Source organism: Pituophis catenifer, unplaced genomic scaffold (genome assembly GCF_029215685.1).
Source record: "Pituophis catenifer annectens isolate HBS135680 unplaced genomic scaffold, rPitCat1.0.hap2 SCAF_10, whole genome shotgun sequence".
Classification (NCBI taxonomy): domain Eukaryota; kingdom Metazoa; phylum Chordata; class Lepidosauria; order Squamata; family Colubridae; genus Pituophis; species Pituophis catenifer.
In genome coordinates this window covers 3,899,762-3,926,569 of record NW_027256890.1, presented here as the reverse complement: position 1 = coordinate 3,926,569, position 26,808 = coordinate 3,899,762, and the positions used below count along the sequence as shown (strand labels likewise).

Sequence of the window (26,808 nt, the reverse complement as noted above, 5' to 3'; positions counted from 1 at the left end):
TGCAAGTTCGTATCCACAGTTCATCTTCTTCAAAATGATTGTCAGTGGTAGCATTGAGAGTATAAAAAGTAGGGGTGAAAGGGAATCGCCCTGGAAAATGCCTCATTTAATTTCAACTTCACCCAGTTCTTCTTCATTAGCCATAAGTTTCGTTTTCCAGAGGTTCATTGAAGATTCCATGAATTTTTGTATGTTGCTACTGATGCCTAATATTTCCAGGCATTTCTTGATCCAGCTATGGGGAACTGAATCAAATGCTTTCTTATAGTCTATCCAAGCCATGAACAGGTTGGTTCGTCTTTTCTTTGAGTTCTTTAGGATTAGCTTGTCGATCAGCAATTGATCCTTTGTTCCTCTTGAGTTTTTGCAGCATCCTTTCTGTTCTACAGGAAGCAAGTTATTTCTTTCCAGGTATCCATAGATTTGATTTGCAATGATACCAGTAAGAAGCTTGTATGTTGTTGGCAGACAGGTGATTGGCCTATAGTTTCCAGGGTCTTTTCCTTTTCCTTTATCTTTTTGGATCAAAAATGTCCTTCCAGTTGTCATCCATTCATCATTTTCAGGTGTTTTTAGGATCTGGTTCATCTGGATTGCCAATCTTTTGTGCAGACTTGTAAGTGCCTTTAACCAGAAGCCATGCAGCTCATCCGGTCCAGGTGCACTCCAGTTCTTCACTTTTCTTGACTGTCTTTGCACCATTGCTTTTGTTATTTTCATGTCTTCCATTTTATGCACTTTAATAGAGTCCTCAACCTGTTTGATCCATTTTGCATTTCTGTTGTGCTTCTTGTTGTTTTCCCACAAATTCTTCCAGAATTTCAGAGCTTTCTCTTTATCAGGCTTTTCATTTGTTGTTACTTCCTTTCCATTTTCTAAACTCTTATAAAACTGGTGCTGATTTGCTCTGAACTGTGAGTTTTCCTTGAACTGAGTTACTCGGTTTTCATACCTTTTAATCTTTTCAGCAATGGCAACAACCCTCTGCTTCAGCTCTTCAATTTCTACTGCAATCTCCTTAATCCTCAGATTGTATCTTGCTTCCAGGCTGCTTTTGACCTGCTTGTTCTTTAGCTGACCTTGCCTTAGGTTCTTCAAGTTGCTCAAATCTCCACGTACTTTTTTGATCTTCAATTCTAACCGAATTTTCCACTTAGGCTTCCCCTTCTTGCCTCTTTGGTTCTTTTGTATTTTCAACCCCAGTTCTTTGGTGGCAATGACGGCTGCTGCATACATCAGTTGGTTTGTTTCGGCTAATGTAGTGGTTCGAATAGTTTGCACAGCCTCATTGACCTTTTTTAGTACATTTCTCAATTCTTTCCGGTTCACTTGGTTCAGCTTTGGCAAACGTGTTCTTTCAGCATCTTCCATTTGGTGCTTTATTTTTCCAGCTAATTGAGCATTATCTGTTGGTGTTTGTTCTTTAGTGCTTCCTTGTTCTTTATCTTCATCCATTTCAGTATCCTCTTCTTCCCTTTCTTCCTCAATTTGCTTTTGAGTCTGGAAATCATTCTTGATGTTACTCTTCTTTGTTGTTGTACTCAGACCATTAATTGCTTTCTCTTCTATTGCTATTAATTCTTCTGTAGTGAAAAATTTGTGGTTTAGGATTACACATCGTTGGTCCATTAACCTTTGTTCACTGGTGTCACAGTCCGTATGGTTCATCTTCCAAATCTGATACATTTTTTTTTGAAATCCATGTTTTGCTGGCTCAGACTGATAGTAAGCTTCCATAATAGAGGTGTTTTCTTCCCTGGTCCAGATTTTTCGCTTTTTGGGTTTTTCTTCCAGTAGCTTGTCAGCTCCATGCCCTGGTTGCCTAGCAGAGGGAGTTGAGCCCTGTAACTCATTTTGCGTAGAATGCCCAGGAGCCATAGCATCCAACGGAACCCTTGTTAATCCGGGCGACGGTTCAGCCGGCATAAATTTCATTTTTTCTGTATTCACCATGTTTGAATGGGTTGTGGAGCAGATTTTGTCTGGCCCTTCACCTAAGGTCTGTCTGATATGGTTGCACCTGTTCAGCATAGCCCTTAGGATCACTAGAGCACGCAAGCCCCTCCACCACGACAAGGTAGAGCTCCTCGGAGGGGTTATTATTATTATTATTATTATTATTATTATTATTATTATATCATCATCATCATCATCATTATCTTTATTGTTATTATTATATTTTTAAATCCCCCTTTTTTGGGGGGGGGATACAGAACTCAATGGTATTCCAGCCTCCTGTTTTCCTTATAACAACAACCTTGCGAGGTAGGCTAGACTGGGAGAGGGAGGGAGGGGCAGGCTCCAAAGATCCCAATAAAGTCTATCCCAGGGCTGGCTTGTTCCTATCTTTAAACACTGTTTATTTATTTTAATTTTTTTGGATACCCCGCCTTCAATCATTGTTCTAAATAACTCAAGGGGGAGAACATGCATAATTTTAACAGATTAACAGAGTTGGAAGGGACTTCAGAGGTCATCTAGTCCAACCCCCCCTCAAGCAGGAAAGTCTACACCATTTCTGACAGATGGCAGTCCAGTCTCTTCTTGAAAGTCTCCAGTGATGAAGCTCCCACAACTTCTGAAGGCAACTTCTGTTCCATCGGTTGATTGTTCTCACTGTCAGAAAATTCCTCCTTATTTCCAGGTTGAATCTCTCCTTGTTCAGTTTCCATCCATTATTCCTTGTCTGGCCTTCAGGTGCCTTGGAAAATAGCTTGACCCCCTTCATCCTCTCTGTGGCAGCCCCTCAAATATTGAGACATTGCTATCTTGTCTCCCCTGGTCCTTCTCTTCACTAGACTAGCCATGCCCAGTTCCTGCAACCGTTCATCGTATGTTTTAGTCTCCAGGCCTTTGATCATTTTAGATAGATTCAGATTAACAGAGTTGGGAGGGACCTTGGAGGTCATCTAGTCCAACCCCCCACCCAAACAGGAGACCCTACACCATTTCTGACAGATGGCAGTCCAGTCTCGTCTTCCAGTGATGAAGCTCCCACAGCTTCCGAAGACAACTTCTGTTCCATTGGTTGATTGTTCTCACTGTCAGAAAATTTCTCTTTATTTCCAGGTTGAATCTTTCCTTGTTCAGTTTCTACCCATTATTCCTTCTCTGGCCTTCAGGTGCTTTGGAAAATAAGCTTGACCAAGGCTAAGGCAGGACTTGAACTCAGGATCTCCCACTTTCTAACCTCATGCTTTAGCCACTAGACTAAAACTGGCTCTCCTTCAAATTCCACATCCATCTCAAAAGCAAATTAACATTATCTCTAAGTGGACTATATTTTTAAAAAATGTATATTTGATTTTTTTTGTTTAATCCTGCCTTATTATTTTATCAATAACTCCTTCCTCATCCTATTTTTCCCCACAACAGCCCTCTGAGGTAGGTTGGGCTAAGAAAGAGAGATTGGCCCCAAAGTCGCCCACCCTACTGATTTTCAGGCTAAGGCAGGACTTGGACTCAGGATCTTCCACTATCTGACTGGTGCCTTAGCCACTTGACTAAAACTGGCTCTCGTTCATATTCCACATCCATCTCAAAAGCAAATTAATGTTATCTCTAAATTGAATACCTTTTTTAAAAAAAAAATGTTTGATTTATTTTTTATCCTGCCTTATTACTTTATAAATAATGCAAGGCAGCCAACATAAACTCTCCCCTCCTCTTCTTTTTCCCCCCAACAGTCAGCCAGATGTTTGTAGTGGATTTGGCATTTTTGTCCACCTATCAAGTCCTTCCCGAAAAGCTAAAATGGGCCAATGTGGCTGTTTGGTGGTATTAAAGGTATCATTGTCAAAGGATGTAAGCTATGCCAAGTAAAGCTGCCTTTTGAGAGGGATCTTGATTGTCTTAGTGGACAGTCACTTAAATAGGAGCCAGCCGTGTGCTGCAGCTGCCAAAAAAGGCAACACAGTTCTAGGCTGCATCAACAGAGGGATAGAATCAAGATCACGTGAAGTGTTAATACCTCTTTATAATGCCTTGGTAAGGCCACACTTGGAATCCTGCATCCAGTTTTGGTCACCACGATGTAAAAAAGATGCGGAGACTCTAGAAAGAGTGCAGAGAAGAGCAACAAAGATGATTAGGAGACGGAAGGCTAAAACATAAGAAGAACGGTTGCAGGAACTGGGTATGTCTAGTTTGATGAAGAGAAGGACCAGGGGAGACAGGATAGCAGTCTTCCAATATCTCAGGGGCTGCCCCAAAGAAGAGGGAGTCGAGCTGTTCTCCAAAGCCCCTGAAGGCAGGACAAGAAGCAATGGGTGGAAACTAATCCAGGAGAGAAGCAACTTAGAACTAAGAAATTTCCTGACAGTTAGAACAATTAACCAGTGGAACTAATCAGCCTGCAGAAGTTGTGAGTTTATTTATTTATTTATTTATTTATTTATTTGTTTGTTTGTTTGTTTGTTTGTTTGTTTGTTTTATATGTCGCCCTTTTCCGGAGACTCAGGGCGGCTTACAATGCGTTAAGCAGTAGCCTTCATACTTTTGTATATACCTGCTTAGTAGGGCTTTCGCGCCCCCCCCTCCAAAGTCAGCTTATTGCTCCTCATTTTACTTACCTTCGAAAGGATGGAAGGCTGAGTCAACCTTGAGCCTGGTGAGATTTGAACTTGCAATAATTGCAGGCAGCTGATGTTATCTTAACATGCTTTAGTCTGCTGCGTCACCAAGGTTCTTCTTCGACACTGGAAGTTTTTAAAAAGAGATTGGACAATCATTTGTCTGATATGGCATAGGGTTTCCTGCCTGAGTAGAGGGTTGGACTAGAAGACCTCCAAGGTCCCTTCCAACTTTGTTATTCTATTCTATTCTATTCTATTCTATTCTATTCTATTCTATTCTATTCTATTCTATTCTATTCGACTGACAGGGATTTTGTGAATGCTGAATGATGATCAAGTGATGTTCCAACTATTTTGGGATTGCACCCAAGGCACCTGTTACTATACGTGCTATTTTGACTTTGAATTCATGAAACTTATTTCAAAGTGAACTTCACATGGAGGTGGAGTAGCAAAGTAGCGATGCAATTTGACCTGGTGAGGTCCTCTTTTCTCTGTCCCCACCCCACCCCTTCTAGATGAAACCATCTTGAAAGGAGTGGATGAGAGCAACGCCCTCGTCCTTCCGTCCCGAAAAACCCAGGAGAAACCAGCAACCTCCCTTAAAAGTCCAGGAAAGAAACCCCTGACAAAGAAGCAGAAGAAGAATTTGCAAAAGGTTTTGGAACAAAAAGCCAAGAAGGAAAAGGTGGGTGTTTGATTTCAGGGAAACCCCCACGCTCGATTGAATATGGTGATGCCGGGAGGGCAGGAGACGTCACCCTCATTCTCGGCTCACCTGGTCTGTTCTGTTGGGTTGTGTTTGAAATTCCAGCGAGCGGAATTGCTGAAAAAGCTGAGCGAAGTCCAGGTGCCTGAGGCCGAAATGAAGCTTCTCTATACCACGTCCAAGCTCGGAACAGGAAAACGGATGTTCCAGGCAAAAAGGTAAGATAAGGAAGTGTGAGGGGTCCCTGGTGGTCTCTGAGCTTGGTGGTGGTCTTGCAGATGTTTCATGACCCAGCTAGGTAACATCATCAGTGCTAGAAGGGAGTGGAGTTTTCAGAATGGAGAAGGAGAAGGGAGGAGGATTGTAGGATCCTTGGTGCTCTCTGAACTTGGTGATTTTCTTATAGACATTTCATTACCCAACTAGGTAATATCATCAGCGCTAGAAGGGGAATGGGGTTTGTAGAGTGGAGAAGGAGGAGAGGAGGTGGAGGATGATTGTGGGGTCCTTGGTGCTCTCTGAGCTCGGTGGTTTCCTTATAGATGTTTCATGACCCAGCTAAGTAACATCTTCTGTGCTAGAAGAGAGTGGGGTTTGCAGAGAGGAGGAGGAGGGAGGGAGGGAGATGACGACAACTGTGGCATATTTGATGCTCTCTGAGCTTGGCTGTTTTCTTGCAGACATTTCATTACCCAACTAAGCAACCCAATCCGTGCTAGTGGGATGTGGGGTTTGCTTTAAGGAAGGGTCAAGCTCATTGGCTCATTTTATTTGTGCAACATGGATGTATGTTTGATGCTGCCTTTTTTGCACCCATTTGAGCTAACCTATATAGCCTGCCTTTGGGAGAGGCAGATGATGTTCAGACTAGGCAGCCAGTCCTTCTGGGCACCTGCAGATACGGGAGTCTCCAGAATTGTTAGAAAAAATATTTATCTGATTGGGGGATTCTGGGAGTGGATATCCAAGTGGGCATCAATCATCTTTTCTTTTTTTTTAATTTGATTTATATGCCGCCCTTCTCCGGAGACTCAGGGAGGCTTACAATGCGTTAAGCAATAGCCTTCATACTTTTTGTATATTTATACAAAGTCAGCTTATTGCCCCCACAAACTGGGTCCTCATTTCACCTACCTTAGAAAGGATGGAAGGCTGAGTCAACCTTGAGCCTGGTAAGATTCGAACCTGCAGTAATTGCAGGCAGCTGTGTTAATAACAGGGTGTATTAAACCACTGTACTACCAAGGCTCCTTGGGATCTCTTCAGTGCTTGGGCCGCAGTGGTGGAATTCAAATTTTTTTACTGCCGGTTCAGTGGGTGTGGCTTGGTGGTCGTGGTAGGGGAAGGATACTGCAAAATCCCCATTCCCTCCCCACTCCTGGGTGAAGGATCCTGCAAAATCTCTATTCCCACCCCATTCCAGGGGGAAGGATATTGCAAAATCTCCATTCCCACCCCATTCCAGGGGAAGGATACTACAAAATCTCCATTCCCACTCCACTCCAGGGGAAGGATATTGCAAAATCCCCATTCCCACCCCACTCCTGGGGGAAGGGTATTGCAAAATCTCCATTCCCACCCCACTCTGGGGCCAGCCAGAGGTGGTATTTGCCGGTTCTCCAAACTACTCAAAATTTCCACTACCGGTTGTCCAGAACCTGTCAGAACCTGCTGGATTTCACCCCTGGCTTGGGGGATAATGTGGAAGTCTTGGTGTTTCAGGTCAGTCCAGGAAGCAAGTGCCGAGTGGTCAAAGAAAATCAAAAGCATTGGGGGTGCCAATAGGAAAAGAGGCAGACTTGAATTGGAGGAGGAAGAGGAAGAAGAAGAGGAGGAGGAAGAGGAAGAGGAGGATTCTGAGAAGGAAGAACAGGTTGACAAGGCACTCCCAGAAGCTTCCACCACCACCACCACTGAGACAGAATCCGGAAAGGTCTCCAAATGTCCACTCTCTTTACCCAAAGAACTTGATAAACCTCCTGAGCAAAGAAACACAACCTCTAAACCCACATCTGAACCTGCGGTGTTTGTTCCAGTGGATCGATCTCCTGAGATTCAGGTCAGTTTTGAATCCAATCCGTAGAGAATGTTCTCATGTCTCATTCAATTTTGCTAACCAAGCAAATTTCAGCTGGACACGCAGTTATATATATCTGAGCTCTGAGATCTATCTATCTATCATCTATCTATATAAAATCAGATATCATATAAGAGCTCAGATGCTATAACATAGATAGATAGATAGATAGATAGATAGATAGATAGATAGATAGATGAGAAGGTAATTAAGAAAATATTAGAATGCGCAGAAATGGATAGATTAACGTTCACTATTAAGGATAAAGAAGAAATTGAATATGTTTTGATATGGGATGTATTTTATCAATGGCTAGACAATAGAAACAAGTTAGGAGACATAAGAGGAAATGCTAATGTGGAGAGTTGCTAAAGAAGATGATGTTTAGTATTATTGTTACATTATCAATATTATTGTGATGAATACTACAACAAATATGTAGATTATGACTTTAAAAATAACTACCCAGATCATACACTGTTTGATGGAAATTGAATGTTATATAAATAAAATAAATAAAACATGGGATAGATAGATAGATAGATAGATAGATAGATAGATAGATAGATAGATAGATAGATAGATGGATGGATGGATGGATGGATGGATGGATGGATGGATAGATGGATGAGAAGGTAATTAAGAAATATTAGAATGCGCAGAAATGGATAGATTAACATTCACTGTTAAGGATAAAGAAGAAATTGAATATGTTTTGATATGGGATGTATTTTATCAATGGCGAGACAATAGAAACAAGTTAGGAGACATAAGAGGAAATGCTAATGTGGAGAGTTGCTAAAGAAGATGATGTTTAGTATTGTTACATTATCAATATTATTGTGATGAATACAACAAATATGTGGATTATGACTGTTTAAAAATAACTACCCAGATCACACACTGATGGAAATTGAATGTTATATAAATAAAATAAATAAAACGGGGGGATAGATGATAGATAGATAGATAGATAGATAGATAGATAGATAGATAGATAGCTGTGATATCTGGTAGGTAGGTAGGTAGATAGGTAGGTAGGTAGGTAGGTAGGTAGGTAGGTAGGTAGGTAGGTAGATAGATAGATAGATAGATAGATAGATAGATAGATAGATAGATAGATAGATAGATCTCAGGTGCTAAGCCAAAAGCAATTAAATCATCTGGTCCGGGAAGTGTGAAGCGACATGCAGCTTACAACGAAAGAGGTTCTTAGGGTGGGAATATCAACCACAAGCGGTTTTAAAACTCCAAAAGGATGCGTGTTGAAATTTAATTTACAATTTGGGCTACCGCAGAATTTATTGTTTGTAAATACCCTCCGTTTCTCTTGTTTGTCAAAGGAAGCCAGGTTGAAACTCCCCATACTTGGAGAAGAGCAGGTGGTCATGGAAGCCGTGCGGGAGAATCCTATCGTCATCGTATGCGGGGAAACAGGTTGCGGGAAAACCACCCAAGTGCCTCAGTTCCTCTATGAAGCAGGCTACGCAAGGTACAAATTTGGGGGCTTCTAAGGCAGCCCCTCGTACAGGTCGCGCTCAGCTTAATAACAGTTCATTTAGTGACCATTCGAAGTTACAGCGGCACTGGAAAAAGTAACTTAGGACCATTTTTCACACTTATGACGGTTGCAGCATCCCCATGGTCATGTGATCAAAATTGGCCGCTTGGCAGCTGACTCATATTTATGACTGTCCCAGGATCAGGTGACACCCCACCCCTCCCCTTTGCAACCTTCTGACAAGCAAAGTCATTGGGAGAAGCCAGATTCACTCCACAACTATTTTACTAATTTAACAACTGCAGTGCTCAGGGGGGTTAATAGAAGGGTAATTGTTTTGATTAAGTAAATTTGATTTAATTTTTTTTTAAAAAATTAATTGGTATTAATTGAATAGGTGAGTTAAGATTAAGAAATAAGTGTTATGGCAAAATAGAATATACAAAATTTTGTTAAAGATGGGGGGTAAAACTGTATAAATCGATGACCGGATCAGGGCTCTGTTCCGAAAAGATGTAATTTGTGTGTTGGAAAAAATATTAAAAAAAAAAAAAAACCCAACAACTTAAGTGCTCCACTTAATAACTGGGACAAGAAAGGTGGTAAAATAGAGGCAAAAACTCACTTAGCAAATGTCTGGCTTAGCAACTGAAATTTTGGGCTCAGTTGTTGTAAATCAAGGATTACCTGTCTCTGCTTGCTAGAATAAAATAAAATCAGAATCAGAATAGAGCTGGAAGGGACCTTGGAGGTCTTCTAGTCCAGCCCCCAGACCCTTATACCATTTCAGACAAGTGGCTGTCTAGTCTCTTCTTAAAAACCTCCAGTGATGGAGTGCCCACAATTTCTGGTGGCAAGCTGTTCCACTGGTTAATTGTCCTCACAATTGTCCTCCTTAATTCCAGGTTGCTTCTCTCTCTGGTTAATTTTCATCCATCAATTAGCAATACCTCACACATACTTTGGCTTCAAACCTTCGTTTCCACAAAGCTCTGGTACAAATAATAAATTTAAACCAGTGTTTTTTTTAATCTTACCAACTTTAAAATGCACAGACTTCAGCTCCCAGAATTCCTCAGCCAGAATCTTGGGAGTTGAAGTCCATCCGTGTTGCCTATGGAATCCTGCGAAGTGAAGTCTTCTCAGGCTAGGGAATTCTGGGAGTTGAAGTCCACACCATAGTCGGGAAACTCTGCTCTTAACTAATTTACTAAAACCTCATCTCAATTCTGTTTGTAGCACCGGCGGCATCATTGGGATTACCGAACCTCGGCGTGTGGCGGCGATATCTATGTCTCAGCGAGTTGCAACAGAAATGAATTTATCCCAACAGTAAGGATGACCTCTTTCTAATACTGGTTTCATATATTATTGTGGGGGAAAATTCTGTTGAAACAGAAACGCTGCAAGTTCTGGCATCTAGAATGTAGTATTGCAGACTACTTCTGCTGACTGCCAGTTGCCAGCAGTTCGATCCTGACCGGCTCAAGGTTGACTCAGCTTTCCATCCTTCTGAGGTGGGTAAAAATGAGGAGCCAGATTGTTGGGGGCAACAAGCTGACTCTGTATACCACTTAGAGAGGGCTGGAAAGCACTGTGAAGCAGTATATAAGTGCTATTGCCCTTCCTTCCTTCCTTCCTTCCTTCCTTCCTTCCTTCCTTCCTTCCTTCCTTCCTCTGCCCACTGCCAGCAATTTGAATCTCACCAGGCTCTAGGTTGACTCAGCCTTCCGTCCTTCCGAGGTGGGTAAAATGAGGAGCCAGATTGTTGGGGGCAAGAGGCTGACTCTGTAAACCGCTTAGAGAGGGCTGTAGAGCACTGTGAAGCGGTATATAAGTCTAAAGACTGTAAATTGAAATTTGATTAATTGGGATCTAAGAGTATTTAATACTGGTAAGGATAAAATATTAACTATGTTAATAAATAGGATGTAAGTATATATAATAATTTAGTTTATAAGAATGCTCAATATGGTTACACAAGAATAAGAGAATGATTAGGAAGACTGAATTTAAAAGTAAAGATAATTGTCGATGCAGAAAGTTGTAAAATATTATATAATGTTGTTATTTATGTTTTGTATTTTACTGTTTGGTATATGTGCATGTTCTTTTTTCTTTTTCTTTTTTGTCTCTTCTCTATTACATTTTTGGTTTTAAAAATGTAAAATATTCAATAAAAATTATTTTTTTAAAAAAGTCTAAGGATTATTGCTATTGTTAGTATTTTGACTAACTCGATCCAATCAAATGCATTCTCTGAGGTTTGAAATGACTGCTACCAAAATGAAAGCGGACAATGTTTGCAGATCATGAGCCTAACGTTCTTTAAGCATTTATTTGCCATTTACGTTTGCCCTAAATACATCCAGCGAGATGGGAGTCCTGACTTGATGGGTTTAAACGGTATCATTTCAGTTTTGTGTGTTGTGAGGGGAATCTGACAACCTCAGCTTGATTTCCACGTTCTCTGTCCCAGTGTGATTTCCTACCAAATCCGTTATGAGGGGAATGTGACGAAGGAGACGAAAATGAAGTTCATGACGGATGGTGTGCTGTTGAAAGAAATCCAGAAGGTGGGGGCTTTATAGTTTCCTCTTTTGAGATGTGGGGTGGAAATTGATTTTTAGGAGAATGCGCATACGTGTGGAACATTTTCTTGCTTTAGCACAGGGCTGTCCAACCTTGGCAACTTTTAAGACTTGTAGACTTCAACTCCCAGAATTCCTCCACCTGCTTAAGACTTGCGGACTTCAACTCCCAGAATTCCTCAGCCATCTTAAGACTTGCAGACTTCAAGTCCCAGAATTTCCCCACCAGCTTAAGACTTGTAGCAACTCCCAGAATTCCCCTGCCAGTTTAAGACTTGCAGATTTCAACTCCCAGAATTCCCCTACCAGTTTAAGACTTGCAGACTTCAACTCCCAGAATTCTTCAGACATCTTAAGACATGGGGACTTCAACACCCAGAATTCCCCCGCCAGCTTAAGATTTGTAGACTTCAACTCCCAGAATTACTCAACCAGGAATTCTGGGAGTTGAAGTCCACAAGTCTTTAAGTTGCCAAGGTTGGAGACCCCTGCTTTAAGTAATCTCAAATTCCTCAGCCAGCTTAAGACATGGGGACTTCAACTCCCAGAATTCCCTCACCAGCTTAAGACTTGCAGATTTCAACTCCCAGAATTATTTCTTTCATTTCTTCTTAAAAGGCCTTGAAATTTCCAATACTATTGCAAGTAGTCCTCGATTTATGACCACAACTCGAGCCAGAATTTCCATTGCTAAGCCAGGGGGTTGTTAAGCGAGTCACACCCAATTTTGCATTCTTTTTCTTTTTTCTTTTTTAGTATGGTTGTTAAACAGATGACCGCAGTTGTTCAGTGAATCACAAATGGCCATTAAGCGAATCCAGCTTTGCCCGTTGACTTTGCTTGTCAGAAGCTTGCTGGCAAAGATTGCAAATGGCAATCACTTTGACCCCAGGACAGGGCAACCGTCATAAATACATGACCGTTGCCAAGTGCCTAAATTGGGATCACATGACTGACACAGTCATAAGTTCCAGGACCATTTTTTTTCCTAGCGCCTTCGTAACTCCAACCAGTCGCTAAATGAACCATTGTAAGTTGAGGACTACCTGTAACTGTTGCCCGACGCTCATCATTCCTGAATCCCAGTTCACGAGCCTGGCAAACTGAACTGAAACATTTCCAACTCTTTTTTTTTTTCAGGATTTTTTGTTATCCAAGTACCACGTCATAATTCTGGACGAAGCCCACGAGAGGAGCGTCTATACTGACATCTTAATTGGTCTTTTATCTCGCATCGTGCCTCTTCGAGCTAAGGTAAAGGCGAAATAAGGGAAGGTAGGCAGTGTTTCCACGCCGAGGTCAAGATGTTGAGACTCTAGAAAGAGTGCAGAGAAGAGCAACCAGGATGATGAGGGGACTGGAGGCTAAAATATATGATGAACGGTTGCAGGAACTGGGCCTGGCTAGTCTAGTGATGAGAAGGACCAGGGGAGACAGGAAAGCAGTGGTCCAGTATTTGAGGGGCTGCCCTCAACAGAGAGGAGGAATGGGGTCAAGCTATTCTCCAAAGCACCTGAAGGCCAGACAAGGAATAATGGATGGAACCTGAACAAGGAGAGATTCAACCTGGAAATAAGGAGGAATTTCCTGACAGTGAGAACAATCAACCGAAGGAACAGAAGTTGCCTTCAGAAGTTGTGGGAGCTTCAACACTGGAAGCTTTCAAGAAGAGACTGGACGGCCATCTCTCAGAAATGGGGTAGAGTCTGCTTGGGCAGGGGGTTGGACTAGATGACCTTCAAGGTCCCTTCCAACTCTGTTAATCGGTAACCAAGATGATTAGGGGGCTGAAGGCTAAAACATACAATGAACGGTTACAGGAACTGGGCATGGCTAAGTCTAGTGAAGAGAAGGACCAGGGGAGACAGGCTAGCATCTTCTAATACTTGAGGGGCTGCCACAGAGAGGAGGAAGGGATCAAGCTATTTTCCAAGGCACCAGAAGGCCAGACAAGGAATAATGGATGGAAACTAATCAAGGAGAGATTCAATCTAGAAATAAGGAGGAATTTTCTGACAGTGAGAACAATCAACCGATGGAAAAGAAGTTGCCTTCGGAAGTTGTGGGAGCTTCATCACTGGAGGCTTTCAAGAAGAGATTGGACTGCCATCTGTCAGAAAGGGTGTAGGGTCTCCTGCTTGGGCGGGGGGTTGGACCAGATGGCCTACAAAGTCCCTTTCCAACTGTTATTCTAAAAAAAAAAAAACCACCTGCCTTCAAGCAAGCTAAAAGCCAGCTAAAACTCTTCGCCAGATTTAAGGAAAAAGCCTCTTTTACATGCACACCTCGCCTTCCTCCTCTTGTTCCCCCCTTCCCCCAAAAAATCTTTCTAAATCTTTTAATTCTGAATTCACGAAAACCCACCCTTTGAACATTTTGTTTCTCTTTCGTTTGTCAGAAAGGGCAGCCGCTGAAACTGATCATCATGTCTGCAACGCTGCGAGTCGAGGATTTCACCGCTAACCAAAAACTTTTTCCTGTTCCTCCTCCGGTTATCCAGGTGAAAAAGGAGTGGGGTGGGGTGGGGTGGGGTGGGGTGGGGTGGGAGGTTAGGAAAAATAAATGAGATTTTTGAACATTTTGCTCGGGCTTCCTATCCAATCTCTGCTTCAATACAACCCTTTTTGATAATAATAACTTTATTGTCATTGTATGTGTATACACAGTATACCCATACAACGAAATTCACTGAACACCCAAAGACCAGATCCAACACACATAACAATCCCCAAACACACTCCCACCCACCACAAATTCCCCACCCCTAAAACCATCCAAACATCCACACAGCAGACCAAGTAATGCTGTCCAAGAGCTCACTGATGGTGGCCCTTTAGTTCATGGTTGAGTGCAATTATAGCTCTGGGATAAAAACTATTCAGAAGACGTGTGGTCTGAGTTTTAATTGTTCTGTATCTTCTGCCAGAAGGCAACAGTCCAAAAAGATTGTAAGCAGGATGGGAAGAGTCTCTGAGAATGTTATGCAACTTCCTCAAACAGCAAGATTCAAAGATGTCGTCCAGGGCTGGTAACTGGAGTCCGATGATATTCTGGGCAGTTTTAATGATTCTCTGTAGAGCTTTTTTGTCTGCTACAGAGCTGCTCCCATACTATGCAAGAATGCCTTATGTCAGGACACTCTCAATGGTGCTGCGATAGTAGGACAGAAGTAGATGCTGAGTGTTGTGGCCTGTGCGGATTGTGGCTGACTCTGACAGCGAGGAGGCTGGTGTGGTGCTGCACCAGCAGCCTGTGCAGCTGGCGCTCGAGTCAGACAATGAGGAGGCTGGAGAAGATGTGGTGCCAGAGGCGGGGATTCAGCCAGGGCCTTCAGAACCTCCAGAGGCTCCTTTAAGTGAAGAGGATGAAGAGGAGAAGCCTCTTCTCGATACATGGGCGCGCAGAGCTGCCAAAAGGCAGGAATGGCTCTTCAGGAGGAGGTGTCCTCGAGAGTAAGGCTTGGGGCTAATTGGCCACTCCCTTAGCCTATTTAAGGAGGAACGCCGATTGCAGCAAGCTGTAGGGAACAACTTTAGTTCATTCTCCTTCGCGTCTGGATTCTCTGTAAATTGCTTCTGGGCTTTCTGCCAACCTTCGTAAGATTGTGATTACTTTATCTTTGGTTTCTTGTAGGCTGTTAAGAAAGTTTATTAACAGCCTTTGTTTTGAAACAGACTGAGTTATTTTAGTAAATTATGTTTTGTACAAACTTTGTGTGTGCTGTGTTCTTTGGGGTCCGAAGCTGGGGCAGAACACTGAGATAGATTTATCTTCCCGAGCATTCTCAGGAAGTACAGCCTCTTCTCTTTCTGTCAGTCTCACTCCAAAGCCTTCCGGGTTCTAACAGTAGTTTGGTGAAGATAAAAATTATGTCGAGTTTAGCTGCTGAGAATTTTATATTTCTAGGTGTTATGCAGGAAGTCCTCGACTTACAACAATTCGTTTTAGTGACCGTTGAAAGCCACAACGGCATGCAAAAGTGGGACTTACGGCCGTTTTTCACATCGATGATCGTTGCAGCTTCCCCGTGATCGAAATTCGGATGCTCCTATTTATGACGGTTGCTAGTGTCCCCTTTTGCGACCTTCTGGCCAAGCAAAGTCAACGGGGAAGCGGTGATTCACTTAACAACCTTGTGACTCACTGTTAAACAGCTGCAGTGATTCAACTTAACGACCAGGGCAGGAAAGGCACTAAAAGGGGTCAAAGCTCGCTTCACTGTCTTGCTTATCCACGGGGCTCCGTTGTGGTCATAAATTGAGGACTACCTGTATTATAATTATAGATCGTATTGACATGAACCATAAAATAAACAGCAGACCTTTATTCTGAAAACAAACAAACAAACAAAGGAACCGGGCAGTAATTTAATCCAGAATCTTCTGATAATGTCGATTTAAATCTGGGTTCAGACCATTGTTTGGCTGTCTTCTTGCAATTCAGCATTGTTTTCGATTTTTGGGTTTTTTACCTGTGGTCTTTTCTATGTCAGGTGGATGCGAGGCAGTTTCCAGTCACCGTTCATTTCAACAAGAGGACCCCATTGGAAGATTACAGCGGGGAATGTTTCCGGAAAGTCTGCAAAATTCACCGAATGCTTCCTCCAGGTCAGAGGACTGAGTTAAAAAGGGAAAAAAACCAACAACAATTGCCTGAAGAGATCATCATCTTCTTCTTTTAATGACCCCCATAATCCCTTGCAGGGTGGAGTCTGGGCAACTGAATGGAGCTAGCAGAATGTTTTACTGGCCGGATGCCCTTCCTGTTGCCAATGGGGAGTTTTGTTCGGCAGATATATTCTCAACGGGCCCAGAGAGAGAAATATCTGCCTCAGCCTAGGATCGAACTCACAGCCTCCTGATTGTGAGGCGAGAGCTCCACCTCTAGGCCACCAGTACCGCTCAGTTGCTTGAGGAGATATCTATACGATTTAATTTTACAAAGCATTCAAGTAAGAGCAGCAATGTGTAATTCCCTGATGGAGTTGCAATAAAGTTCCAACCGAGGGGTCCTTGGTGCTCTCCAAACTTGGTTATTTTCTTCCAGACATTTCATTACCCAGCTAGGTAACATCATCAGTGCTAGAAAGAAGTAGGGTTTGCACCCTGCTACCACTGATGATGTTACCTAGTTGAGTCTTGAAACATCTGCAAGAAAATTGCCAAGCTCCTGAAAGCACCAAGGACCTTACAGTCCTCCTCCTCCCCTTTTCCTTCTCTTCTACTCCACACACCCCACTCCCTTCTAAAACTGATGATGTTACCTAGTTGGGCCATGAAAGGTCTGCAGGCAAACCAGCAAGCACCAGGGATCCCTCACTTTAACTCTGAACTACAAATATTCCCTTTAAAGTTCTGGCTATCCATAGATCTCTCTGCTTCTTCCCCAAAGCAGGCCCATCAAGCTGGATGCCTACCCCCATCATCACCAGCCAGGCATTTAAACATTTCGATATTCTGCAAAAGGAGCAGGAGGTTTTCAGTTTTTGAAGAGACGGATGCTCTACGTTCTTGTGATGACTCAGGGCACGGCACAGAGATAACCCAAACAGCTGGCAGTTCAAACCGCCCCTTTATTGCTCCAACGTTCCCCAAACGCTCCCACGTTTCTGACAAGTCCCAGAGCAGAGTGAGAACAAACCCCCACACAAACCTCAAGCAGCCTCTCTGGCTGCGATTCATCCAGTCCAGTGCTGTCTACACCAAGACTGCACAGCAATAAATCCCAAATGTATCCGGCAAAACAAGAGCCAAGCAAGGAGTTCAGGGAGCAAAAGATCCAGATAATTAGTTTCAGAACGCAAATGAAGGAATGCAAAGACTCTTGGCAGGTTCAAACGTCCGGCCCACAACACTCCAGGAACTCAGGGTTTGTTCCCAACAATTCCCCTCCCTATGGTGTCTCCTTAAGTCTCAGTTCCCAGGTGTGCCTGGTGAAGCTGAGCGGGACACTCTCCTCGCGCATGGCTGACTCCGTCTGCACTGATCACGCCTTCTCTGCACTCTCCGAGCCCTTGCATCAGGAGGGGGTGTTTGTTGCTCCTCATCTGAGCTCTCTCTCTCCTCCCGGCCTTCAGGCCTTAATTCTGAACAGCCTTGGCTGGACCGACTCAGCCCTTCCCCAGTTTCCTCCAAGGCCAACGGAGCTGCCCCTGCTCCCTCGCTGTCAGTTCTTGTTCCAGCTCATCTCCCCCCCCCCCCCGCAGATTCAGACCACCGACGGGGTGCATGACACGCTCTTTGCAACTTTCTCTCGGGTGGTCCAGTTTAAAATGCTGTCCTTCCTTCCTTCTCTTTTGCAGGGGGCATTTTGGTGTTCTTAACCGGACAGGCCGAAGTCCATTCTCTTTGTCGGAGGCTAAGGAAGTCTTTCCCTTTTTGCAAAAACGCAATTCCGGGTAAGTTTTGCACTCTTAAATTTTACTCCTGTTGTTGTCCTCTTTAAAGGCTTTCTCAAACAGCAACGGGGGAAAAAAAGGCAATTGATCCTTGAGAGCGCAGTCGTTTCATCTCTGATCTGGAAGGGGGCAACCTGGGGCCATCTAGAGCAGCGGTCAACAACTGGTGGTCCGTGAGAAAATTTTGGTGGTCCGCAGAAAAATTATTTGCATTTTTTGTATTACACTAAATCAGGAGTCCTCAAACTACGGCCCCCGGGCCGGATACGTGCAATGAACGTTTGTGTTGCTGCAGAGAGTCTCCCCCTTCAGGGTCTTTTTGTGTGGGTTGGAGGGGGGCAGAAATTCCGACTTGGGGTCTGCTTCAGCCTCCTGGTGTGGGGCTTTGGCGAAGGCTGGAGGGAAGCGCTGCTGGTGGCAAAGAGCCGGAGGGTCTTGTTCCAGTGGGACTGCATCATGGCCTGGAACTGGCTGACCATCTCAGCCCGCTGAGCCTCCAGGCGCCGGTACCTGGCCTTGCACTCCCGCAGGTCTTCCCTCTGCTTGGAAAGCCTATGCTCCTAGTCCTGAGTGTGCCTCCCGTGCATGTATGCTCCCCTTGCACGCCTCCACACATGCCACCACCCCCCACCCCCGGGCATGTGCAGCAGAGACCCAATCCATCTGGCTGGCAGGAGGCACACATGCACAGCAGATCTGAACTGGGGCGATAGCTCACGTGCCCACAGAAAGGGTGTTGTGTGCCACAGGTTCGCCATCACAAAAAAAAGCCAAGGTAGCGCAGTGGTTAAGAATGCAGTACTGCAGCTACTTCAGCTGACTGCTAGTTCAGCAGATCAGCGGATCAGATCTCACTGGCTCAAGGTTGGCTTAGCCTTCCATCCTTCCGAGGTGGGTAAAATGAGGACCCAGATTGTTGGGGGCAATGTGCTATTTAGTATACTGTCTTTGGTGTAAGCCGCCCAGAGTCCTCGAAGAGTGGGCGGCATAGAAATATGAATAATAAAAATAAAAATAATAAATAAATCACGGATCTAGAGGTTTTGGATGTTAACTTGGGCAAGGGATTGTGGGAGGGGTAAATTCAAGCATCGTGAGGGCACCAGGTTTTTTATCTGTGCTCTACATTTTTCTGGTTTAAATCTTTAGGGATGGTACGTAGCTGTTTTTCCTTTGCTAACAGAAAATATAATACACGTAGTCCTCAACTTACGACGCTCAACATTTCTGTTGCTAAGTGAGGCAGTTGTTAGGTGAATTTTGTATACCTCATATTACGATCTTTCTGGCCTCGGTTGTTAAGTGAATCACAGCCGCGGTTCAGTTAGTCACTTGGCTGCTAAGTGAATCTGGCTTCCTCATTGACTCTGCTGGTCAGAAGGTTGCAAAATGAGATCACATGACCCCGGGACACTGCGAGTGATAAATATGCAGTCATGAATGCGAGTCATAAATATGCAACTGTTATAAATACGAGTTGCCAAACATCCAAATTATAATGATGTGACCCACGGGGACGCCGCAACAATTATCAGTGTGAAAATGCTCGTAAGTCTCTTTTTCCAGTGACGTAACTTCAAGCGGTCACTAAATGAACTATTGTAAGTCGAGGACTAACTGTAGTCTTGGGACAATTGATTTTCTCCATTTTTTCATTTCTCTGAGGTGACCCTGGTGTCCGGTGATATGAGAACTCCCACTCTCTTAAATTGGCTTTTTGAATCATTCACTCTGGCCACTTTAAGAGGGGAGGGCTGCACCTCCCATAATTCCCCAGCCAGAATGGATGGACTTGCTAGGGAATTCTGGAAGTTGAAGTCCGTCCATGTTGCCTGAGGAATTCTGGGAGTTGAAGTCATCCATGTTGCCTGGGGAATTCTGGGAGTTAGTTCATCTGTGCTGACTGGGAAAAATTTGGGAGTTGGTCCACTCCTTCTGGCTGGGGAATTCTGGGAGTTGAAGTCCGTCCATGGTGCCTGGGGAATTCTGGGAGTTGAAGTCCGTCCATGGTGCCTGGGGAATTCTGGGAGTTGAAGTCCGTCCATGGTGCCTGGGGAATTTTGGGAGTTCATCTGTGCTGACTGTGAAAAATTTGGGAGTTGGTCCATTCCTGCTGGCTAGGGAATTCTGGGAGTTGAAGTCTGTCCATGTTGCCTCGGGAATTCTGGGAGTTGAAGTCCGTCCATGTTGCCTGGGGAATTCTGGGAGTTAGTTCATCTGTGCTGACTGGAAAAATTAGGGAGTTGATTTCACCCTTGCTGGCTGAGGAATTCTGGGAGATGAAGTCCGTCCATGTTGCTTGGGGAATTCTAGGTGATAAAGTCCATATGTTGGCCTGGCGAATTCTGGGAGTTGAAGTCCATCCATGCTAGCTGGTGATTTCTGGAAGTTCTACTAACATTTTATAGTCCTGATTGAGAAAAATGTGGCTTTGCTCTTCGTAGGCTCTGAAGATGAGGACAATTCTGTAGAAGCCATCAGAAGGTTTAAGAAATCCAGACAGAAAAAGAAGCACGCTCTTCAAGTAAGCTAAATTTTCCGGCCTCTGTCATAAATGCAGGCTGGTTGCCAAAGCCCAAATTTTGATCATGTGACTCTTTATACGCTGCAAAAGTTACATGTGCAAGAGCCAATTATAAGTCACTTTTTTCACTGCTGTTATAACTTTGGTCACTAAATAAATGGCTATAATTCGAGGACAACCTATATTTGCTCCTTCTTTTTAAAAAAAAATCCCCCAAAATATCTTAGTTTTGCACATTCATCTCCTGAGTACCCTCTATCTACTAAATAATAAGAATCTGATTTATCTTCTTGCTTTAGATGATTGGATATTGTCGTACTTTTCAAACAGGTCTTAAGATTCTCCCAAATGCCTTCTAAATTTTAAATCTAGAAGGATATCGAGTCTTTGAAGTTGTTTCCCCCCCCCCCTTTCTTTCTAGACCCTGCCCAAAATTGATCTGGACAATTATTCCATTCTGCCGACTGATGAAGGAGACGAAGACCGAGAGGCTGCAGAAGACGACGAAGAAGCAAACTCGGCTGGTTCGGATCTTGACCTTGATCTGGGCGAAGATTGTCTGCAAGGAGGTTTGTGCTTTCCGAGCCTTTGTCTTCTGACCCAGCCTTAGCAGAAGCAAGAAACCACGACTCCTGGTTACCTCTTGTGAATTAATGGCATTCACCCACCGAAAAGTCCAGGCAAGAGTCCTGCAAGGAATTAACTGCAGTAACAGACCTTATCAGTTCCTTGTGATAATTGCCAGGCCGTGAACTCCCAGCCGAAAGGCTGCAAATTAAGTTCTGGCCAGCAGTTTTTTTGGCACGAAACACAATGAGCAAAATCGTCAGAAATACAAACGGTTGTCTCCTATGATAACCACTCCCCTTTCCTTCTACTTATTCCCCAGCCAGAGGGGGGCCATTCAGCGTCCACTTGTGCTTTGCTTCCCGTTGTCCTCCGTTGCTCACCTCTTCTAACTGCTCTGCACATACGTGCGTCTGGAACAGGCCCCAGCTGTTCTTCTTACTCACTCATCTCAGCCTCCAAAGGCAGCTGCCTCTTCGGTGGCTGGGAAATGTCAGACGGCCCTGGCTCTATCTCTGCGTCCGATGCAGAGCATCCATCAGAGCCTTCCCCAGACTCCAGCACTGGCCCAAGTTCCTCCCCAACCTCCTCATTGTCCGAGTCTGACGGACCACAACACTTTGAAAGTTGGCTGAGTTTGCACAGAAGACCAGATCAAACTACAGTAACAGAGTTGGAAGGGACCTTGGAGGTCATCTAGTCCAACCCTCTGCTCAGACAGGAGACCTGTACTAGGGATTCGAACTGCTGAACTGCCAACCTTTCTGATCGACAAGCTCAGTGTCTTAGCCATTGACCCATAATAAGACAAGGCAGCATCTGATGCAGCCTCTCTTTTTTCTATTTTATGGTCGGATCTTGCCTTCATGTTAACATAGGAAAACAGACCCTGGCTTATTCAACAAACCACGAATGTTAAGTTAGCACCTTATTATATCACTTCCTCAAAGACGTTGGCCTTTCTTTAATAGCAGGTGATCTTTTTTTAAGCGTGAGTATCCCTTTTTTTAAAGTAACCACTCTGTTAGATTTATGGTCAATACATTTCCTAAATAAAGTCACAAAGAGACTAGTTCTCATGAAGCTGCCAGAAAAATACATGCTGCTTTTTCTTCTTCCCTTGCCTCTTAGCTCTGATTTTGAAAAACATTGAAACAGTATTTATTTACTGGTTATATTTTTATTTATATTTTTATGCTGCCTTATTTCTCGAGGAGTCACAGGGGCAAGCGATTCAAACAAAAACATGTAAGGTTAATGATCAAATAGTTTTAAGTCTTACTGTGTCTCGAAAATACAGACGATAGTACTAATAACCTAGCAGGCTAATCTTTAGATTTTTTTTCCCCTCTCTGTTTATAATTTGAACGCAGGTGAAAAACCGGATTCTTCCCACCCACTTTACGTTCTTCCTCTCTACTCTTTGCTGGCTCCTGAAAAGCAAGCCAAGGTAAGATTAAATACCCCTGTAGGAATATTGGGTACGTTAAGTGGTGGGATGCTGCCTGTTTAACAAGCAGTTCGGTGAGTGTGCATACGCGCCTAAGGCGCTTATGTGCAGCGCTGAAAATGGAGCATTTAGAGCAGGGGTGAAATCTACTTACCTTCCTTATTGGTTCAGAAGCAAGCGCGCATGTCACCTGCGCAGGTGCAGAAGGTAAAAAAACATTACTTCCTGGTTAAAACCAGGAAGTAATGACACCCGGACGGCGATCGCTACCAGATCGCCGAACCACAGGGAAAAACCGCTACCGGTTCAGGCGATCCGGGAGCATTTCACCCCGATTTAGAAGCTCAGCTGCTTACCTTCCAAGTCAGCAACAGTAAGTAGAACAGCAAGGGGGGTGGAAATCAGCTGTGCCGAGCGATTGAGATGAGCTACAAGGCAGGAAATAAAGGACAGGATAGAGCGGGGGTGGGTGGGCGAGGCCAACTGATCGTTGGTGCTACCGGTTCACCAAAACCGGCTGAATACCACCTCTGGGTACGTTCAGAAAAGCTGTATGTACTTATGAACACTTCTAGACTTAAGATAACTTGATTGTCTCTTTGAACATGCACTAATCGGCATACCTTAAAATGAAATTTCGTTGCATGCAGCTCTCAAAGGGTCTCCACCTCTAATATACACTACATAAACATGACAAAATGAAATGAAATTCATGAATGAATGAATGAATGAATGAATGAATAAATAAATAAATAAATAAATAAATAAATAAATAAATAAATAAATAAATAAATAAATAAATAAATAAATAAATAAATAAATAAATAATAAATAAATAAATAATATATCCACATATATTATATGACAAAGAGGAACAACACCGTCTTAATTTGGATGTATGCATGTACATGGCGAGAAAAATGAATCTTGTGAGTTTACCAGACAGATGGCCTAGGGAACAAAGCCGTTACAGAATCTGGAAGTCCTGCTAGATGGTGGATGGATGGATGGGTAGCTAGATAGATAGCTGGATGGATCAATGGATAGAGATAGAATGATAAAACGATAGAGAAAGAAAAAGGATAGATGGATGGTGGATGGATAGATGATAGATAGTTATGGATAAGTAGGTAGGTAAGTAGGTAGATAGAGGTAGGTAGGTAGGTAGAGATAGGTAGGTAGATAGACAGACAGACAGATTATAGATAAGAGACAGGAGATAGATGATAGGTAGGTAGGTAGGTAGGTAGGTAGGTAGATAGATAGAGACATGAAAGAGAAAGAGACTGATGAGATGGATAGATAGATAGAGACATGAGATAGATAGATAGAGATAGATAGATAGATAGACAGACAGACAGACAGACAGACAGATAGATAGATAGATATAGACAGATGAGATAGATTATAGATAGACAGATGAGATAGATAGATATAGACATGAGATAGATAGATGATGGATAGATATAGACAGATGAGATAGATAGATCGATCGATTGATCGATCGATAGATAGATAAATAGATAGATAGATAGATAGATAGATACAGATGAGATAGATAGATTAGAGATAGATAGATATAGACAGATGAGATAGATAGATTAGAGATAGATAGATATAGACAGATAAGATAGATACAGCTAGAGTGATAGAATGATAGATTAGAGAGAGGGAAAGGGAAAGATAGGTGGAGGATGGATAGAAGATAGATTTTGAATAACTTTATTGTCACTTTAAATGTACACTAATCGGCATACATTAAAATGAAATTTCATTGCATTCAACTCTCAAAAGATAACCATTATGCATATATCCACATACACACACACATATATGACACAGAGGAACAACACTGTCTAATTCGCATATATACATGTACATGGCAAGAAAAATGAATCTTGTGAGTTTACCAGACGGATGGCCTAGGGAACAAAGCCGTTACAGAATCTGGAAGTCCTGCTAGAAATACTTCAAAACTTCCTCCCAGAGGTGAGCAACAGAAACAGGCCACGAAGTGGGTGTGTGGGGTCTCTAACAACGCTTCGAGCTCTAAGCACACAGCGCTTATTAAGCAGCATCCTGAATAACGAGAAGTGAGCTTCCTATAATCTTCTCCGCTGTCCTCACCACTCTCTGAATGGCCTTTCTATCTGAGGCACTGCAGCCACCAAACCAAACAGGGGTGCAGTTTGTTAAAATGCTCTCAGTCGTGCCTCTGTAAAAATTGCAGCGTCCCGGGGTCGTTTGTTCACCTTTTGGGACCTTCTGACAAGCAAAGGCAAGGGGGAAGCCAGGCCACATTCCACCCCAGTAATGGAGTCTTTACAAACAGGGCATGGCCGGCGGGAAGCCTGGAGCTCTCCCAACATAAGAGAACATCGCCGCAAATGCTCCTTGTGGAAGGAGTGACTAGCAGACTTAATTCTCTTGTCTTTGGTGAAATGGTTCTTTTTTTTTTTCTCATCTCTTGAAAACTGCCCCCATCTCAGGTTTTCAGGCCGTCTCCACCTGGGACCAGGCTGTGCGTCGTGGCCACCAACGTGGCGGAGACGTCTCTGACCATTCCGGGCATCAGATACGTGGTTGATTGCGGGAAGGTCAAGAAACGGTTCTACGACAAAGTCACCGGCATCTCATCCTTCAAGGTTATGTGGACATCCCAGGCTTCGGCCAACCAGCGGGCGGGTCGAGCGGGCCGAACAGAGCCAGGCCACTGTTACAGGTCAGCTAACTGGGTCCCCCCCCATTTAAAAAGGTAAAGGTAAAGGTTCCCCTGGAACATACGTGCTAGTCATTCCCGACTCTAGGGGGCGGTGCTCATCTCCGTTTCAAAGCCGAAGAGCCAGCGCTGTCTGAAGACATCTCCGTGGTCACGTGGCCGGCATGACTCAATGCCAAAGGCTCATGGAACGCTGTTTCCTTCCCACCAAAAGTGGTCCCTATTTTCCTACTTGCATTTTTTATACGTGCTTTCGAACTGCTAGGTTGGCAGAAGCTGGGACAAGTCACGGGAGCTCACCCCGTTACGAGGCACTAGGGATTCGAACCGCTGAACTGCCAACCTTCCAATCGACAAGCTCAGCGTCTTAGCCACTGAGCCACCGTGACCCTTTACAGACTTGAAAACCAGGAATGCCCAAATGTGGCGCCCTTGGTGCTCTCTGAACTTGGTGGTTTTCTTGTGGACATTTCATGACCCAACTAGGTAACATCATCAGTGCTAGAAGGGAGTGGGGTTTCCCCTTATTTTTTAATATACTAATGGCTTTCTCTGTCTGTGTTGATGGGAAATCTCCTTTATTAGGCTGTTTTTATTGCTTCATTGTTGGTCTGGTATGACAGGGCAAGCCATTTGTATAAAGGTAGTCCTCTACTTACGACCACAATTGGGCCCAAAATTTATGTTGCTAAGCGAGACGTTTGTTTTTGCCCCATTTTACAACCATAGTTACCCCAGTTGTTAAGTGAATCTGGCTTCCCCATTAATTTTGCTTATCAGAAGGTCGCAAAGGGTGATCATGTGACCTTGGGGGACACAGCAACGGTCATAAGTATGAACCAGTTGCCAAGCATCTGAATTTTGATCACGGGGATGCTACAAAGTTTGTAAGTGTTGAAAATCAGGAATGCCTAAATGTGGCGTCCATAAGTTACTTCTTTCAGTACCTTTATAACATTGGTCACAAAATGAATTGTTTTAAGTCTAAGACTACCTGCATAAGCAGAGAGAAAACCCCACTCCCTTCTAGCACTGATGATGTTAGCTAGTGGGGTCATGAAACGTCTGCAAGAAAACCACCAACCTCAGAGAGCACCAAGGACAACCCTGAGCTACAAATATTCTCTTCTATCAATGCCCAAATGTTCAAGAAAATGTCTTTAATTCCCCAGCTCTGAGGACAAGGCAGATCAGCCCTTGGTACCCATTGGGCGAAGGTAGCAACTTCTGATTTGGGTAGTTGTGTCCTTGGAAGGGCAGAGTCTTAGTGTGTGCATTGTGTGTGTGTGTGTCTACATATGGACAATATTTGCACACACTCTTCGCTTTTCTTTTTAAAAACCCCTTCTGCCACCATCACAATCCTAAATCGTCTTGATTTTTTTTTTTTTTGAACACAACAAGGAGAATATCACAGTTCTTTAAAAACGGATGTTTGTTAGAAGAATAACATATAATTTTTTATTGGCCAAGTGTGATTGGACACACAAGGAATTTGTCTTTGGTGCATATGCTTTCAGTGTACATAAAAAGAAAAGATACATTCGTCAAGTATCATAAGGTACAACACTTAATGATAGTCGTAGGGTACAGATAGGATAGGATAGGATAGAATTGAATTGAATTGAATTGAATTGAATTGAATTGAATTGAATTGAATTCTTGATTGGCCAAGTGTGATTGGACACACAAGGAATTT

General features: G+C 43.5%; 1 protein-coding gene across 1 annotated transcript in view; it reads left to right on the top strand.

The window, feature by feature from the left end:
- Positions 1-26,808, top strand: part of DHX37 (DEAH-box helicase 37) — a 46,618-nt gene that overhangs the window by 1,755 nt on the left and 18,055 nt on the right. Inside the window, exons 2-15 of the mRNA XM_070950923.1 lie at positions 5,093-5,262; positions 5,389-5,501; positions 7,006-7,342; positions 8,704-8,852; positions 10,101-10,193; positions 11,341-11,437; positions 12,593-12,706; positions 13,851-13,952; positions 15,945-16,059; positions 17,754-17,849; positions 20,294-20,373; positions 20,795-20,942; positions 22,314-22,390; positions 24,880-25,112. Of these exons, the coding sequence (XP_070807024.1) occupies positions 5,093-5,262; positions 5,389-5,501; positions 7,006-7,342; positions 8,704-8,852; positions 10,101-10,193; positions 11,341-11,437; positions 12,593-12,706; positions 13,851-13,952; positions 15,945-16,059; positions 17,754-17,849; positions 20,294-20,373; positions 20,795-20,942; positions 22,314-22,390; positions 24,880-25,112 (1,924 nt within the window). The remainder of the gene's footprint in view (positions 1-5,092; positions 5,263-5,388; positions 5,502-7,005; positions 7,343-8,703; positions 8,853-10,100; positions 10,194-11,340; positions 11,438-12,592; positions 12,707-13,850; positions 13,953-15,944; positions 16,060-17,753; positions 17,850-20,293; positions 20,374-20,794; positions 20,943-22,313; positions 22,391-24,879; positions 25,113-26,808) is intronic.